This window comes from Nuphar pumila, chromosome 17 (genome assembly GCF_984573655.1).
Source record: "Nuphar pumila chromosome 17, dmNupPumi1.hap1.1, whole genome shotgun sequence".
NCBI classification, from domain to species: Eukaryota; Viridiplantae; Streptophyta; class Magnoliopsida; order Nymphaeales; family Nymphaeaceae; genus Nuphar; species Nuphar pumila.
The window spans coordinates 8,270,962-8,288,109 of NC_143265.1; the positions used below are offsets into that span (position 1 = coordinate 8,270,962).

The 17,148-nt window shown below is 38.3% G+C and overlaps 1 protein-coding gene across 1 annotated transcript; it reads right to left on the reverse strand.

Annotated features, from left to right (window-relative positions):
* Positions 1–14: 14 nt before the first annotated feature.
* Positions 15–16,733, reverse strand: LOC149811549 (uncharacterized). The gene is made up of 3 exons (XM_089993965.1): positions 15,086–16,733; positions 1,210–2,455; positions 15–1,043 (listed from the first exon to the last, which is right to left on the reverse strand). The coding sequence occupies exons 1-3, from the start codon at positions 15,161–15,163 to the stop codon at positions 526–528; spliced, it is 1,842 nt and encodes a 613-aa protein (XP_089850091.1). The 5' UTR covers positions 15,164–16,733; the 3' UTR covers positions 15–525.
* Between the last annotated feature and the right edge of the window lie 415 nt (positions 16,734–17,148).

Here is a 17,148-nt window from a genome sequence, read left to right on the forward strand (position 1 = left end):
TGGAGAAAGAAGTCTGAAAAGAAAACCATAAATGAATGCCATTTCTTCTCTCTATTGTACATTTCATGTAATAGAACTTCTATTGTACAAATCAAAATTTTGTGGTATGCATCATGACCACCTTACTTTCCAGAACAGATCATAGGCCTAAAAAGCAAGAAGACGCACAAGCTAGCTTGCTCCTGAAAATTCTAAAAAACAGTTCATTATTGTAGCCTGTGCATGTTAAAGCCTTGCAACATAAATAAGCCTTTGAATCGATTTCCATCAATTAGATGCAGAGCGGGGAACTTATCCCAAGCCCTGCAAGATGCACCAACCTAACCTACCAGGCCAAGGAGAGCCATGAATGCTCTTTCCAATAAACAATTGTGGGCATTACCTACTCTAACAGGTTGGCATCTACACGTGAAAGAACAGAACCAATAACAACTACAATCAAGAGAAAAACATAGCCTGTGACCTTGCCATACCTTTGATGGGTACTTTGGCTCTGCATCAGAATAGAGTAAAACCTGTCAGCCATCAATATGGAATGACATATGGCAAAGCGTGCACATCAGCTGCTTCAATGTGTAAGGCCTCTGCCCATACCTGCGGGATCCATTCAATCTCTGACTGGAAACTTGGCTTAGTCCGGACGCTATTGTTGCTGAACAGCCACTCCTGGTCATCAAAATCAGACCATTCGGCCATTTTTGGCACAGTAAGAATTTGACTTAGATATTGAGAATCAGGGTGAGGTCTAATGGATTCTGCAGCACCCATGCTGGTGTCTACAAAATTAGCAGATGCACAAGGCCTCAGGTTAATACTAGGCAACCGAGGTTCTATTTTGCCATTGATTTTATGCTCTTTATTGTATGGTGAGGGAGAACATGCACTGCCATCGATAAATCTCTCTAACTTTATGTTAACAGCTCCTCCCTGTCTGTCAGGAGTGCAATGAACAGCAATATGAACATTCTCTAATCTACAACCATTTTCCAATTGCAAAGTGGTGCCAGAAGCTGCCCTTGGAAGTTTATTAGGTCGCAGTTCATCTGCAAGCATGCATTGGAAATACAAAGAATGTTTAAACAGACTGAAAAGTATACCAATCTCAAAAAACAAATATCTAGGACAACACAGATTTGACATGCATGGTTGATTAAAACAAAGTGGAGATTCAAAAGCATGCAATACAACTCGAATGAGAACACCTCTCACCATGGAAAACTCCATTACTCTCCAAGTTCTTTCTCTTTCTGGAATTTGGATCAACACCAGCATCATTAGCAATCTCCTTTGCAAGGTATGCTGCTACAACACCAAAAGTACCGGACTGCAGCTTATTGACACTTTCTCCTAGCTTCTGTTCTATCTGCTTATGACTAGTTCCCTCCTCCACTTTCCCTTCTTTTTCCTTCTCTTTATCCCCCCTCTTATCTTTTGATTTACTGCTCTTCTCATCTCGCTCCTGACCTCTATCCTTGTGTTTTTCTTTCTTCTTGCTGTCACCTTCCTTTCCTTTGGCCTTCTCTTTACCATCAATCTTTGGCGCATCAGTCCCCTCAATTTGTCTTTCTTTAGTCTTCTCTTTAACCACAACTGCATCCTTTGCCCTATCAATCCCCTCTGTCCGCCTTTCTTTGTTATAGTCATTAGCCACAGTATTCTCTTTTGGCCTATCAATCCCCTCAATTCGCCTTTCTTTGCTCTTATCCTTAACCACAATGTCCTCCTTTGGCTTATCAATCCCCTCGATTCGCCTTTCTTTGCTCTTATCTTTACCCACAATGTCCTCCCTTGCCTTATCAATCCCCTCGATTCGCCTTTCTTTGCTCTTATCTTTACCCACAATGTCCTCCTTTGCCTTACCAATCCCCTTGATTCGCCTTTCTTTGTTCTTATCTTTCCCCATAATGTCCTCCTTTGGCTTATCATTCCCCTCGATTCGCCTTTCTTTGTTCTTGTCCTCACCTTCAATGTCCTCCCTTGGTCTGTCAATCCCCTCAGTTCTTTCTTTGTTCTTATTCTCAATGCCCTTTGGCCTCTCAGCCCCCTCAATTCGTCTTTCATTATTCTTCTCTTTAACCTCAATATGCTTTGCCCTATCTGTACCATTAATTCGTCTTTGATCCATGCCATTGGAGTTTCCAACCATTTGTTTCTCAGCGTTTCTTCCATCATCTCTGATCCTCCTGATGAACTCATCTGCAAATTTTTTCTCCTCTGCAGCCAGCTTTGTTTCCACAATCTTCCCAGGAGTATCATCCGCTTTTCTTTCTCCGTTCCTCTGCTCATCTTTTGTCTTATGCTTATCCTTTTCCCTATCCTTATCTTTCTTCTTGTCCTTATGCTTATCCTTCCGGTCCTTATCTCTGTGCTTCTTGCTTCTGTCCTTCTCCTTATCTTTGCTCTCTCTCTTTTCCTTGTCTTTCTTTTCCTTGTGCTTTTTATCCTTGTGTTTTTCCTGAAAATTGTATTCAGCAAGGTATTTTCATATAATAGCAACAATCTAGGACATGGAAATAAAAGAGAGCAGTTCAACAGCATACTATAGCTGCAAATGAGCAATTAACAAAATATACAAATGGGCTTCCTAAGATCTAATAAGGTAAAGGATGTGGCATGATCCAGATTATGATAGATCTAGAATGTATTTATTTATGTCACATCAACCCCGATCTGTGATGTTACTAGAGTGAAACAAAGGATCTAATGAAGAATGGAGGCTAAATTTTTATTAGTAACAAGCAAATCCTTTGTATGCAAAAAGGATGAAAATAGCATGGACGTTGCACACATTTTTGTAATTTTATCACCTGTACTTGCAGATGCATAAAACAATACTACAACCTTGTGCAAGTTTTTGTAATTTTATCCTGTCCTTGCTGATGCATAAAATGATAGTACAACCTCAACAACCTTGTTCTTTAAAAGAAGCATTGTGCAGAAAATAGTCCTTGTTTCAAACTTCAAATAGAGTCGGTATTCAATAACCCAAAAAGCCTAAAATAAGATGGTGTTCAGAAACCTGATTGCCAAGATTATATTCCATAAAAGTTCTTTTGTTTTAAAGTTAAAATTGAAGCACACAGATGGAAGCTACTCCAACATAGTCTGTAATCACCAACCATCATAACCTTCTAGGTGGATTGCGATTTCAAATAGGTATGACTTTATTAATATAAGTTTGTTGCACATATGCACACATGACTAGTCCTAATTGCCTATTGAGCTGCGCTAGGCCTAGGCTAATCATTATCAAGCCTAAATTTTGGGTCAAGCCAGCCCATTTCAGGTTGCTGAGTATTAGAAGCTCCATATGTCACAGAGGTATGGATGCTAGTATGACAGGGGTAACAGGTATGACACACATGCTTTCCAAAAAAAGGGTGCAGGGGTGTGGTTCGGTTGTATATCTTTTTCACACCCACATAATATATACATGACATATATATTACAAATGGAGAGTTATACTAAAATATAAAGATTACAAAAACTACAAAGTATCTGTAGAAAAATTCACAATTACACATCATCTAATATGTTTTCATGTGGAAGCAACCAGAAGCACCCAAAGGTACCAGTGTTGACATGAGTACACCACTTTTTAAGTACTCATGTTACAAAGAAACCCACTAACTGTAAGGTTGGGGAACTGGAAAGGCTAGGACTGGATGTTCATCCCATGGCCTTCCCATTAGTCCCATGTACCTACGCTAAGCGGGGCAGGCCAGAGAGAGAGAGAGAGAGAGAGATGTGGTTGGATACTTGGATTGCAGCTTTTCCTGCAGAGATAGCTGCCGATTGTCAGAACATGGGAGAGAGGGGTTGGAGGGGTGCAACGGGCAGTAGTCCATGAGTAAGGCTGAATTTTTTCAAGTTTTTTATTTATCAGTGTATTTACATTTGAATTATGCATGAGGGAGCCCATACCTAGCCTGCCAACATGTGGACCAGGACTAAACCCAGGCTGGGCAAGGCCAAGCTTGAAACAGCCAGCCCAAGTTGGGATGCCAGTGGACCAGGGGGAAACGGGGCCCCTCCTCGCCCCGTTTGGACCGGGGATGGAGGACATGAAATGGGAATGGAGGCGGGGATGGAGGTTAAAATCAAAACCCGTGCATGGATGGACTTACGCTTTCCCCTACACCCCTGCCTTGCCCCGCCACACCCCTGCCTTGCCCCGCCCTACCCGATCCCCGATCCCCGTTAGTAAACCTTCCTCTCCTTCTTTAGGGATGGCAGTGGACCGAGGGGAAACGGGGCCCCGCCTCGCCCCGTTTGGACCGGGAATGGAGGCGAAGATGGAGGATAAAATCAAAACCCGTGCCGGGATGGAGGACAGAATTTTGAGACAGGGCAGGGGTGGAGACCTTGTCCCCTGCCCCCGCCCCGGTTTCCTGCCATCCCTAAGCCCAAGCCTGATCTGAGGATCGCCCTGACCCACTATACTATTAAATTATGTATATATTAATATATATATACATATACTTATATATATATACATTCGTATATATATAAGTATATATATACATATATGTATATATACATAATTCTTTTTTCTTTTTTTGTTTTCTGTACAACCAAAAACCCGATAGGGGTGTTTTGGTAAATTACCATGTAATTTTTCCTTTTTTATTTTTTCCTTTTTTCTTTCTTTTTCTCTTTTTCCTTTTTCTTTTTTATTTCTTATTTTTCTCTTTGGAGTACCATAAGGGGCCCCACCCATCTAGTCGTTGGGGCCCCAACGATCATATTTATGACCGTTGGGGCTCCCAACAACTAGAAGGGAGCCCCCTTTATGGTCTCATTTTAGTTCTCCTCCTCTATAAATAGAGGAGGCTCTCTCATTGTAAAGGCATTGGGTTTTCACCCTCCTCTTTCTTTCTTCAATAATATTCAACTTATGACTTTAAGTCATTTCCTACTTTTGTGAGTTTTGTGTATACACTTTAGTGTTTGTGTTCTTGGCTCTTGTGGTCACTCTTAAAGAGTGCTTTTGCTCTATTGGTGCTTCCGCCTCTTTTCATTACATGGTATCAGAGCTCGGTTGGTGATTGGGCTTCTCTTTGCTATCTTGGGACGTGTGCCTCTCAAGCTTTTGAAGAAAGAAAGAATATTTGGTGTCGATGGAACGTGATTCTAAAGTTGAGCTTTCTTTTAAGCTCAATGGGTCCAACTATCTTATGTAGGCTTCCGCTATGGAAAATCATCTAAGAGGTAAGAAACTATGGGGTTTTGTTATGGGAGCTACTCCCGAGCCTTCTCTTGTTCTCACTAAAATCGAAAATGAGGTTGAAAAAGCTTTAAATGGTGATGAGCGCATCAAAGCTATCAATGATCATCAATCCAAAGTTGAGGATTGCGAAAATAACCATGCCAAAATTTTGTCATGGTTTATGAACAATGTAGACCTAAAAAATTGTGCTAATATTGCCAAATTTAGGAGGGCCAATGAGGCGTGGTTTTTCCTTAAGGGTATGTATACCCAAAAGGATCTTGCCCATCAATTTTTTTGTCAAGAAAAAATCCGTTCCACCAAACAAATGGATATGAGTGTCCGGGACTACTTTAGCTCTCTAACTCCTCTTTGGGATGAACTCGTTCTTCTTGAGCCTAAATGGGTGGCTCCGGAAGATATTGAGTTAAGAAGGGAACAAATTGAAAAAGAGCATTTTTTTCAATTTCTTCATGGTCTTCGACCGGAATTTGAACAAGTTAGGGCATCCCTTCTCCATAGAAGTAAAGCCTTACCCATTGAAGATGCCCTTACCGAAATATGCCAAGAAGAAACTCGACTTGGCCTAAGCATTTAAGGGTGATGAAGTTTTGGCCGTTACTAGGTCCGGATCAAATGTAAAAGCATATAGACCTCCGCACTTTAACAAAAATAATGGGCCTAGAAAGGGAGTAATATGTCACTATTGTAATGAACCGGGGCACATTAGACCGGTTTGTCCAAAGCTTAAGGGAAAAGTAGCCGCGGTTGGAGAAAATTCTCCTAAGAAGGAAGAAGAAAGTGCCAAAGAGGGAGATATCAAAGAAACTCTTAATCATATCTCCGATGTTCTCCAACATCTTCTCAAGACTTCTTCTTCAACATCCGGAGCTGTCATCGCCTATTCTTCATTACCTCCAGATATGTGGATACTAGACTCCGGTGCTTCCTTTCATATGACATCTCATAAAAACTCTCTTTCTAATGTTTTTTCCGAACCTATATCCTCTTATGTTTCAACGGCCGATGAAACATCTTTAAAAATTGAAAGTATTGGAACACTTGATTTTAAAAACTCTCGAAACTTTTTCGTTCCTAAAGTAAGAATTGTTCCAAAGATTAATCTAAATCTTTTTTCTGTTTTCCAAATCACCGATCATAGATGTCAAGTCTCTTTCTCACCTAAAGATTGCACCGTGCAGGATCTCCAGTCAGGGAAGCTGATTGGGCAAGGCCATAGAAGGGGTGATCTCTATTTTATGGATTTTTTGACTCTTCCATCTAAGTCATCTTGCAATCTTGTAAAGGACAAAAGTATTGGAATTTGGCATGAGAGACTTGGTAATCCAAATTTTGTAAAAATGTCTCTTTTCCCTTTTTTGAACAATACTTGTAAGACAATCACATGACTTGTAAAGATTGCATTTTTGGAAACTCTAAAGCTACTCCATTTCCTCAAAGAAATTATTTCACCACTCAGCCTTTTGAACTTGTTCATTCCGATGTATGGGGACCTTCCCCTATTTTGTCCAAAGGAGGTTTTTCGTACTATGTGGTCTTTATTGATGACTTCACTCGATTTACATGGATTTACTTCTTAAGTTGCAAATCCGAAGTTTTCTCATTTTTTAAAGAATTCCATGCGATGGTTAAAAATCAATTTTTAGGAAATCTATCAATTCTTAAGTCTGATTCGGGAGGCGAATACATGTCCAATGAATTTCAAAGTTATTTAAAAGAAAATGGAATTTGTCATCAACGTTCTTGTCCCAACACTCCGCAACAAAATGGTCTTGCGGAAAGAAAGCATAGACACATAATAGAAACCACAAGAACGTTATTAATTTCAAAAAATATTCCAAAATCCTTTTGGGCCGAAGCGGTTCTAACCTCAACATACCTTATCAATAGAACCCCTTCATCTTCTTTGAAAAATCTTTCTCCATTTGAAAAACTTTACAATATGTCTCCCGATTATAAAAGACTAAGAATTTTTGGATGTAAATGCTTTGTTCTAACTCGCAAAAATGATAAACTTTCTCCTAGGGCTATTGAATGTATTTTCTTAGGATATGGCGAAAAACAAAAAGCTTATTGATGTTTTGACATACTCAAAAACAAACTTTATATCTCAAAAGATGTCACATTCTTAGAAGAAGAAAATGGTTTTTCACACCAACCAAATGAAAATATTGATTATTCCTTTCTATTTGACTTGTTGCCTCAAGAAAACATCATAGATGATCATATTGATCATAGTGAACCTCTCATTGAAGATCATCTTGAACATCCAAATGATGATCAAAATTTAGAAGAAAATGTTTCAAGACAAATACAAGTCTACTCTAGAAGGAATGAAAGAAATCCACCTTGTGCCCTTGAAAAATTCTCTCAAAGTGAGTCGATCGAAGAAACCTCTCAAAGAAGATCAAATCGTATTTCCAAAGTACCAAATAGATTTGTTTCTTATGATTCTTTTTCTCCAAATTTTAGAGCATATCTACTTGCTCTTCACTCCTTTCATGAACCATTTCATTACAATGATGCTAAACAATATGCTCATTGGAATGAAGCTATGAAACTTGAACTTAATGCTCTTAAAAGGGCACAAACTTAGGAAATCATTGATCCACCCAATGGCAAGAAACTCATTGGATGTAGATGGGTTTTTAAAGTTAAAACTAAGAGTGATGGTTCATTAGAAAGATATAAGGCTAGGTTAGTAGCCAAAGGATATGCCCAAGAGTATGGGGTAGATTATGATGAAACTTTTGCCCCAGTTGCTCGAATGACTAGTGTTCGAGCTCTTATTGCTATAACCTTTGTTAAAAAATGGCCAATTTTTCAACTTAATGTCAAAAATGCCTTTTTGAATGAAAATTTAAATGAAGAAGTTTATATGGAACCTCCTCCAGGTATGAATTTAAATGAAAAAATTTTAAAATTAAAAAAGGCCTTGTATGGACTTAAGCAAGCTCCTAAAGCTTGGTATGACAAGTTTAGTAATGTATTAATCAATTCAGGATTTACTTCTTGCTATACTGACACTGCTCTTTTTGTTAAGAAGACAGGTGACTTCATTGTTATGCTTCTGCTATACGTTGATGATATGATCATCACTGGGAATGACAAAAATGGGGTAAATGATATAAAGTCTATGTTAAAAGAAACTTTTGATATGTCTGATCTTGGATACTTGAGATATTTTTTAGGAATTGAAGTGGCTTATTCCGCGCGAGGATACATCCTATCTCAAATGAAATTAGCTGCAGAAATTTGTACAAAATCAGGAATATCCGATGAAAAGAAAGTTGAGACTCCCGAAGTTATCAATGCAAAACTGAGACTTGAGGATGGTGTTCCTCTTAAGGATCCAACCCCCTTCCGTCAATTAATTGGATCCCTCACCTATCTATCCATCACACGTCCAGATATAGCTCATGCAGTTCATGCAGCAAGCCAGTTTCAGCATGCACCTACTTCGGTTCATATGGCAGTCGTAATGAGAATTGTACGATACATCAAAAATACCATCTCCAAGGGACTCTTCTTATCGTCTTCCTCATCTCTTGAGTTAACTGCTTTTACTGATGCTGACTGGGGAGAAAATCCCAATGATCGTATCTCAATTACAGGTCTTTGCATTTTTTTAGGTGAATCACTCATTTCGTGGAGATGCAAGAAGCAACAGAAGGTCTCACTATCATCCACTGAAGCTGAATATCGGGTCATGGCAATGACAACTATGAAAATCGTATGGCTCAGAAGTCTCCTTGGTGACATGGGCGTTCCCATTTTCACTCCCACCAAGCTCTGCTGTGATAACAAAAGTGCGATATACATTGCCAGCAATCACACTTTTCGTGAGCGGACCAAACATATCAAAATGGATTGCCATTATGTTCGAGACGAATATCTAAGAGGGACCATCACATTACCATATGTTACTTCAGAATATCAACTGGCTGACTTCTTCACCAAGGCGCTGTCAACTCCACGATTCATGTTTCTTCTTAGCAAACTTTCGGTCTTCTCCCCGTAAAGTTTGAGGGGGCGTGTTAAATTATGTATATATTAATATATATATATACATATACTTATATATATATACATTCGTATATATATAAGTATATATATACATATATGTATATATACATAATTCTTTTTTCTTTTTCTGTTTTTCTATACAACCAAAAACCCGATAGGGGTGTTTTGGTAAATTACCATGTAATTTTTATTTTTTTATTTTTTCTCTTTTTCCTTTTTCTTTTTTATTTCTTATTTTTCTCTTTGGAGTACCATAAGGGGCCCCACCCATCTAGTCGTTGGGGCCCCACCCATCTAGTCGTTGGGGCCCCAACGATCATATTTATGACCGTTGGGGCTCCCAACGACTAGAAGGGAGCCCCCTTTATGGTCTCCTTTTAGTTCTCCTCCTCTATAAATAGAGGAGGCTCTCTCATTGTAAAGGCATTGGGTTTTCACCCTCCTATTTCTTTCTTCAATAATATTCAACTTATGACTTTAAGTCATTTCCTACTTTTGTGAGTTTTGTGTATACACTTTTAGTGTTTGTGTTCTTGGCTGGTGCTTCCGCCTCTTTTCATTACATATACATCACAATGTACACCCTCACCATACTCTCAAACCAAGAATGGTCTTGCCAAGGTCAAGCTTTTGGCTGAAGTAGAACTTAAAACTTTTCCCAAAGATTTATCATCCATCCACTACATGCATAATTTCTTGGATGAACCCATCAAACATTGAGGATAGATTGGCCGATGGAGGAACCTTTTGTCCTTGTTCCTTTTATATAAGTTGTGCAGTGATAGATTGTGATTAGCACCTTGTTACACTTCTAAGCATAGCCACCTATATCATTCAAGGTAATTTCTCGGTGAAGGTTTTTCTCGGAGATAATTTCTCAAATGATTTTTCTTGAGAAAATCTCAGGAACTCGGAAGCTTTAAAAGTTGAAAAAAATATATAGTGAATAATAAAAAAGACAAGAATAGTTGGTTTTGTACTGTTTTTCTTACAAAAATATAAAGAAACAACTAGAAAAGCTTTTAAAATATAAAAGAAACAAAAAATTACTTAAAATATATAAATATATATGTTTTTTAATATCTCAGGATATATCGCGAAAATCTCGAGAATATATTGCGATAATTTTTATTCTGGTGATATTTTGAAAATATCAAGAATAACTCGCGAAAATATCGGTTGACCTTGAAATACCAAAAATATCACAAAAATTTCAAAATATTGGTGATATCGGTGACACTGCTTCTAAGATTTAGAAGTTTTCATATCTACTGGCTTTTCTCTGCAAGACATTGATGCAATAGCATTTTTTTCTCTTTTTTGGTTTATAAAAAAAATATTTCAAGACAACTATTATATTTATTTTAAGAGCAGTGATATTGCAAACCACACAAAACTCAAACATCATCTATGCTGCCAGCAGTACAAAAATGGATACTTTTCATTTAACAGAAAAGATGAAGGCACTTCGAGGAAAAACTTTCAAACAATGTGTGGCAGCATCAAGCTCAACCTGTCAAGGTTTGTTTCTTTAAACCAACACCTTGGTCAAAAAATCATTATTCTTATTGTAAAATATAATTTCCAGCACTCAAGCAGAATCTTTTCTTCTCTAGATCACTAAAGTGTGCTATATAATAAGTTGTTATTATGATGCAAAAAATAGCAGTTTATCAACTGGAAAGCACATTTCTATAAGATAACTAGCATCATCCCACCTGGGCTAGCATCAGATATTGAAGAAACGGAAATGCCTGTTGAGTTAATCATGTGAAAATTTTAACTAATATTGAAAATCGTGATATCCATGAAATGAAACATTACAAGCTTACTGCTAATAACTAATGCATAACATCATATCCATCCTACCATGGCATGTGCAATGTGCCAGAAAAATGAAGGACAAACTGTTCCCTGTTGGCAATTCAGAAACTGGAGAGTTTCCACTTAATCTACCGAATTTCCACTCCATAACATGTTCACAGTATAGAAATGATTCATTGTATTCACTTGAACATAAGACGCACTAAGATTGATAGTACGTGTCTGAATAACATTCAACATTCAAATCTTTCAGAATAATGAAATTGCCACTATGATGTATGTTCTTTTCACATTCAAATACTGGGGAAAAATACAATTTTATAATGATGCCATTTATTGCTTAATTCTGATTTCAGAGGTGAGATAAGGAATTTGTGATTCGTGTTGAGTTGTATGGGAGTACCTATGGGAGTACCTACTCCCACATAATAGAAATCATGGTTGTAGGCTATGAAACACGGACTCTTCTAACAGGGCACCGCACCTGCACCCATGCGGGTGCGACACTTGGACAGACTTCCTTTGTGTCAAGTGAAGTCAACCACACTTTGGTCCATTTCTATCCAAAAGTAGATTCAGTTAACCCTGACGAATTCCAGTTTTATTTATATTATATATAAATACATAAATGCACACACACACACACACACATATATATATATGCACCTCCGCACCAGTGTCGTGTTATTTTTTATTGATGAGTAATAGCAATTAATTTAATTTATTGCATGAATTTATGCATAATGAATTGATGATATGATAACTGTTTTTATTTCATTAGTGTTAACTTAAAACTGTTAAAAATTATATATATACATATATACCCTCCCCACACCCCCGCACCCAAGTTTTTTTAAAGTGGTGCATCACTGCATCCGCAACAGCACCTATGTGACATAGGTTGTATCTTCTCAATTAAACCTTATGGATGTACTCAACAGAGTTTATTTGATAGGAATCATGCTTTGAATCATGTTTTTGGGACATAAGAGTAAGATTTTTTAAGTCAAGAAATTTTGATACATTGTGAGTCGTTGATTTTTAATGGTCTTGAAAAGCATACATATGTTATAATCACATGATCCAAAACTTGTTTTCTACTAAATAATGCTTATAGATCATATCTACAGGGTCTGATCAACTAAAAAAAATTAAGAAATTTGGCAATCTAAAGCTTTTATTAGGTGGGAGTAGGTACTCCAGGAGCACCGTATCATTACTAATATATATATATATATATATATATATATATATATAGGCTAATCAAGAGGACTTGACCTTAATTCTAGGCAACCTAGTTTTATAGCAATTGTTTTCTTCGCAATAATTAGACGACGAGCATGATTAATCTTGCTGCTCTCATGATTTTATAACAGCATGGAGGAAGGTTTACGAATATAGTAAACATATGGCCAATATTTCATGTAGTAAAAAATAAAGGATATAGATTATGCCACTCCAGCAAGCAAGGAGTCAAGAGACGATATCATCAAGGAGATAATCACAATACTATTAAGAAACCAGCATTTTGATGGTTGATGGTTCCATAACCAGTGAACATAGGGGTAAAAAAATATAGCAACCTACCGACATCATATATTCATTTCTTGTGTTTGCTTATTATTGAATGATGGCCATGCTACTTAGCTTTTCTTACTGCATTTCAGTTATATGTAACACAGTTTTTGACCATCGCCTTTTTTTCAAATGATAATGTCCTTCAAGTTTTGAATTTCTTACATCATTAACATCAATTGAAGATCCCCCACAATTTTTTTAGATTTTTCCCTTTCTCCCATGGCTTATGCATTATGCCATCTCGAGTGCTTAAGATTTTCACATTTTAACACACTGCATTGAGGCACTTATACCACAACATAATCTCTAAGACTCCAAGTCTCCAACTATCATATATGAAACATGTCTTCTCCAAATATCATATCTGAAACACATCTTCCCACTAGATATCCATAGCCTGAGCATTATCTATTATAACTTTATAAGCAGTTTCTCATTCATCATCAAACATGCAAAAGTTTCCGCCCCAGGAAATGACATCCTTTCCTATACAGCATTGGTAATGGCATGACCAGAATCCCCTTTATCATAAATTCAGGCAACAGCAGCTCCACTGCCCCCTTTCCAATAATATACAGTCTATCGACTCTATCCCTATGTATTGCAACAACTCTACCAATTAGAAGGGTTTTCTGTCCATCAAAAACAACCTGTCTACTATCAATTAGACATCTAAACTAAGCTGATCCTTAGAGAAGTGCTGTAGATCCCATGATTCCATCATTGACATCATCAGTTCCTATAAACAGAGCATCTAAGCATCCAAAGCACATAGCGACTTTCTAAAATCTAATGTCATCACATCCCATATGAGCCATCATATCCAACAAAAAACATGCAGATCATGCACCCATACCTTTCATATAACTGGCCTGTGGACTCTAATAATCTAATAAAAATCTAATAATCTAATCACACCAAGCCAAAGATAACCCACCAAAGTTCACACGCAGTCCTTAATGTCTTTTGTCAACCAACCTTGAACCTCCTCCAATAAATAATAACCCCCATTGAGCTAGGAAAACTTTGACCACACCATATCCACCAGCATAAAGCCTACACTGCCTCACCGAAGAGAATAGCTATATGCTTCAGATAAGTTGGCAATTCATGATACCAAATACCCATGGTTGTGAATTATGCCCATTTTCTAGCATGTTTAGATAATGTGCTGCCTGTGTATATTTCCATAAGACATGGAAAGCCAACCCACATCACGGATGCAACATATATGTGCAATGATTTACAAAACTCCTTTGCATATTTCATTGTGCATACCAATTTTCAGAATCTTTATTAGCAGACAGGTGTCAAAGGACAAACAAGTAACTGCATTTGTATCGTCTGGAACAGGAATCAGTGAAATGAGTCAAATGACCCTGTCCACATTTTCTGACATTCAATAAAACCCACTCATCATGCTATGGTAACATAAGCATGAATAGTCTAAGACCCACTGGCTTGGAATCAGTAATGGAAAAATCTTGAAATGCTCCACTGCCATGTCTTCATGTGTATCTTTAGGAGAGCAGTTTGACAGAGCTAGGAAAAAGTCACATATTATTATGCTTTTGTTTTCACAGTTAAAGCAGGATATATAGAATCTCTTATGGATCTAGATCACTGGAAGCATTGATTTGTGTATGACAGAGACCAAGAAAATTGTCGCTCCAGAATTCATGTTGCTGCTAAGTTGCTCATTCCCTGGTAATCAGTTTAAGTCAACACAGGTTTAAAAGCACCTCATGTTTCTTCATTACGAGTGATTGTCTAACCTTTTAATGCTGATCCTCTTGGGCTAAACAACAATTTTTGTATTTGTATTCATCCAAAAATAGACACATGAACGTCAAAGCAGTCAGTGACTGGAAAAGACAAATATATTTGACACTTGTTCAATAGCTAGTTTTTTTGTGGCATGAGACTTCAACTATCAGTTTAGGTAGACTGTTGCAAGAACTTTGATGGGATCATGTAAGACATGCTATCGCTCAGGTACATTCACAGTGCAGAATGGAATCTTCATACAGTCCTCAGGTGGTCTGCCCAACTCAATCATATGATTCAATCTACCTGCTAAGAAACCTCTTCTTGCAAGAATACATCTTGTTAGGAAATTTTAATAAAGGTCAATCACCACAAGGTTCTAATCAACCAACCGGTCATTTATTAACCAAACAACACAAAACCAATGCCCATGCAGAAGTTTAAAACAGTAGCATGTTAAATCAGTAGCACAATTCAACACAACACATGTCAGTAATTTATCCAATCTACTCAACTCTAATACTAGTAATACCATGAAGAAACAAAAGTAATAAAAAAAATAGTGATTATAAGCATATATATTGGTATCGAGAAAACGATATTAACGCGATGCTAAATTAGAATCTAACCCAAATGAAGCAAAATGGGAAGGCAGACAACCTTTAGTACCAAATCTAAATCGCCAGTTCTAGTTTTCTTTTCATATCCTGGTGGTGGGAACCGAAAGCAGCGAGACATTGCACACAATCCTTGGATCAGCAATGGACTCTCCTTCCACCGAGCAAACAAATGCAATTAACTCCAGATAATGCTGTTCCGAATGAGGAACGAACCTGCACTTGTGATCTTGTTCATCCACCATGTCCCCGGTTTCATTTCCAGCTTCAGAGAAGTTCCATTTTCATCTCTCTTTTCCACACCCACCTCAGAGCTGAAACCTGTTCCTGATCAAATGCCAACACTTCCAACCCAATTGCCCACACCCAATTGCAGCAACACCGTCTTCAATTGGAGAAATTAATTTAGAAAAAACTTATACGAACCACCAAAATCAATCAAACACAAACAAACGAGAACTACTACAATCAATCTACACTGTCGGAGATGATTTGTTTATGTAAACCCAAAAGGAATCCTGAAAAACAGCGGCCCTCGAAAACCTGATCGTTTAACCATCACCCATTTATTTCTGACTAAGCACACCTTCAGCAATTTCAGGTAAAGCATTTCCCAACACCAACGCCACAAAGAAGATGATACCAAGCTCCAACCGCAGTATGAATCCCCAGTGGATTTTACTTTCTCTTAGAAAGTAGCCGCTTTAGAATCCAATAAGCTCAAAGAATCGAATCATCATATTTCATCAGCAAAAACCAAAGCCTTCGGCAGCGATCATAATGTACAGCCTTCTTCCATGTCCCAATTCCGAATTCGTCGTTCCACTGCAAGGATTCACAGAACCGGGTCATCGGGCGACGGCATACAAAACCCTAATCCCAAATTTGCCCCCTCCACGGTGCCGGCTTCAACCAAGATCCCAACCGAAGTTCACCATTGGAACAACCTCGATCTTCAAAAATCTCGAAACCTGAAACTATATGCAGAAACTAATAACCACATACTGCAATCTGGTACTTCTTCCCCGTCTTTGCCGCAAAGTTTCGATCCTAACCTCAATCTTTCAATACCGCCTCCTTCCTCTTCCACCAATTCAAAACCCCAATTATCAGAAACCCCCCTCCCCCAAATCAAGAAGTGGGCAAAAGCGGAGTGCGGAAAAACGAAGAAGGCGACGATTCCCCCATCACGGCGATTGGATTCTGGGGCGCCGGAGCAGCAGCAGGAAAGACCAAGTGGGGGGGGGGGGCAGATTTTGGGGAGGATGGATTAAAAACGAATCCCCAACAAGAAGAAACAGACAATCAACGGCATCAGAAGGCGAGAGAAACCGGAATATGTATCTGAAGACGATGGTGGTGATTGGTGAAGATGATGATGAGATACATAGAAAGAGAAAAGAGGGGGAGACTCTGGTTCCTGTATTGTTCTTGAGTTCCGTTATTTTCCTTGGTTTTCTTGCCCGCCGCAGCAAGAGGAAGGGATTGTAGGAGGAGAAGATCGATGGTGAGCAAAATTCTGAATGGTGGGAGCGATTTAAGATGGTCCTCTGCCTCTGTGGGTATATGTGTTTGAGTGATTGTGGGGTGTGAATGAATGACCCTCTGTGTGTGATTATCTCTCGAGGAGAGGGGAATAGATGAGAAACATAAGGGGAGGGTGTGGGGAAAGGAGGGTTTGGGGTTTCCCTTCAGACCCCAGTTTTGGTTTGGGGTGTTATATTTGTGTGGGGGTGTTGAATTTTCCCCCTGAGGGTTCCTTCGGATGTTACACGCAAATTGCATCCGCTGCTCTCTCTCTCTCTAAAAACTGGGGTTTTCCGGTATTTCCTGGAATTTTGGCAAGTCTCAATTTTCTTCATTTTCTATTTTTTTACAATACTCTCTCTCTCTCTCTAAGATTTGGGTTTTCGGGTATTTCCTGAAACTGTGCAAGTCTCAGATTTTCTTCATTTTCTAACTTCACACTGCTCCCACTCACACACACAAATCTGGTTTTTTTGGGTATTTCCTACAACTGTGGCAACCCTTTCTTCATTCTCTAATTTTACATCTCTCTCTCGAATCTGTTTTTTCTGAGTATTTCCTGGAACTGTGGCAAAATTT

What these genes read in the sequence shown, in the direction of transcription:
- LOC149811549 (XM_089993965.1), bottom strand. Translation starts at nt 15,163, where the DNA reads ATGTCTCGCTGCTTTCGGTTCCCACCACCAGGATATGAAAAGAAAACT. An exon ending in ATTTAGATTTGGTACTAAAG is followed by an intron (nt 2,456 to 15,085) that starts GTTGTCTGCCTT and finishes TACAATTTTCAG; the next exon opens with GAAAAACACAAGGATAAAAA. An exon ending in GAGTAATGGAGTTTTCCATG is followed by an intron (nt 1,044 to 1,209) that starts GTGAGAGGTGTT and finishes GCATGCTTGCAG; the next exon opens with ATGAACTGCGACCTAATAAA.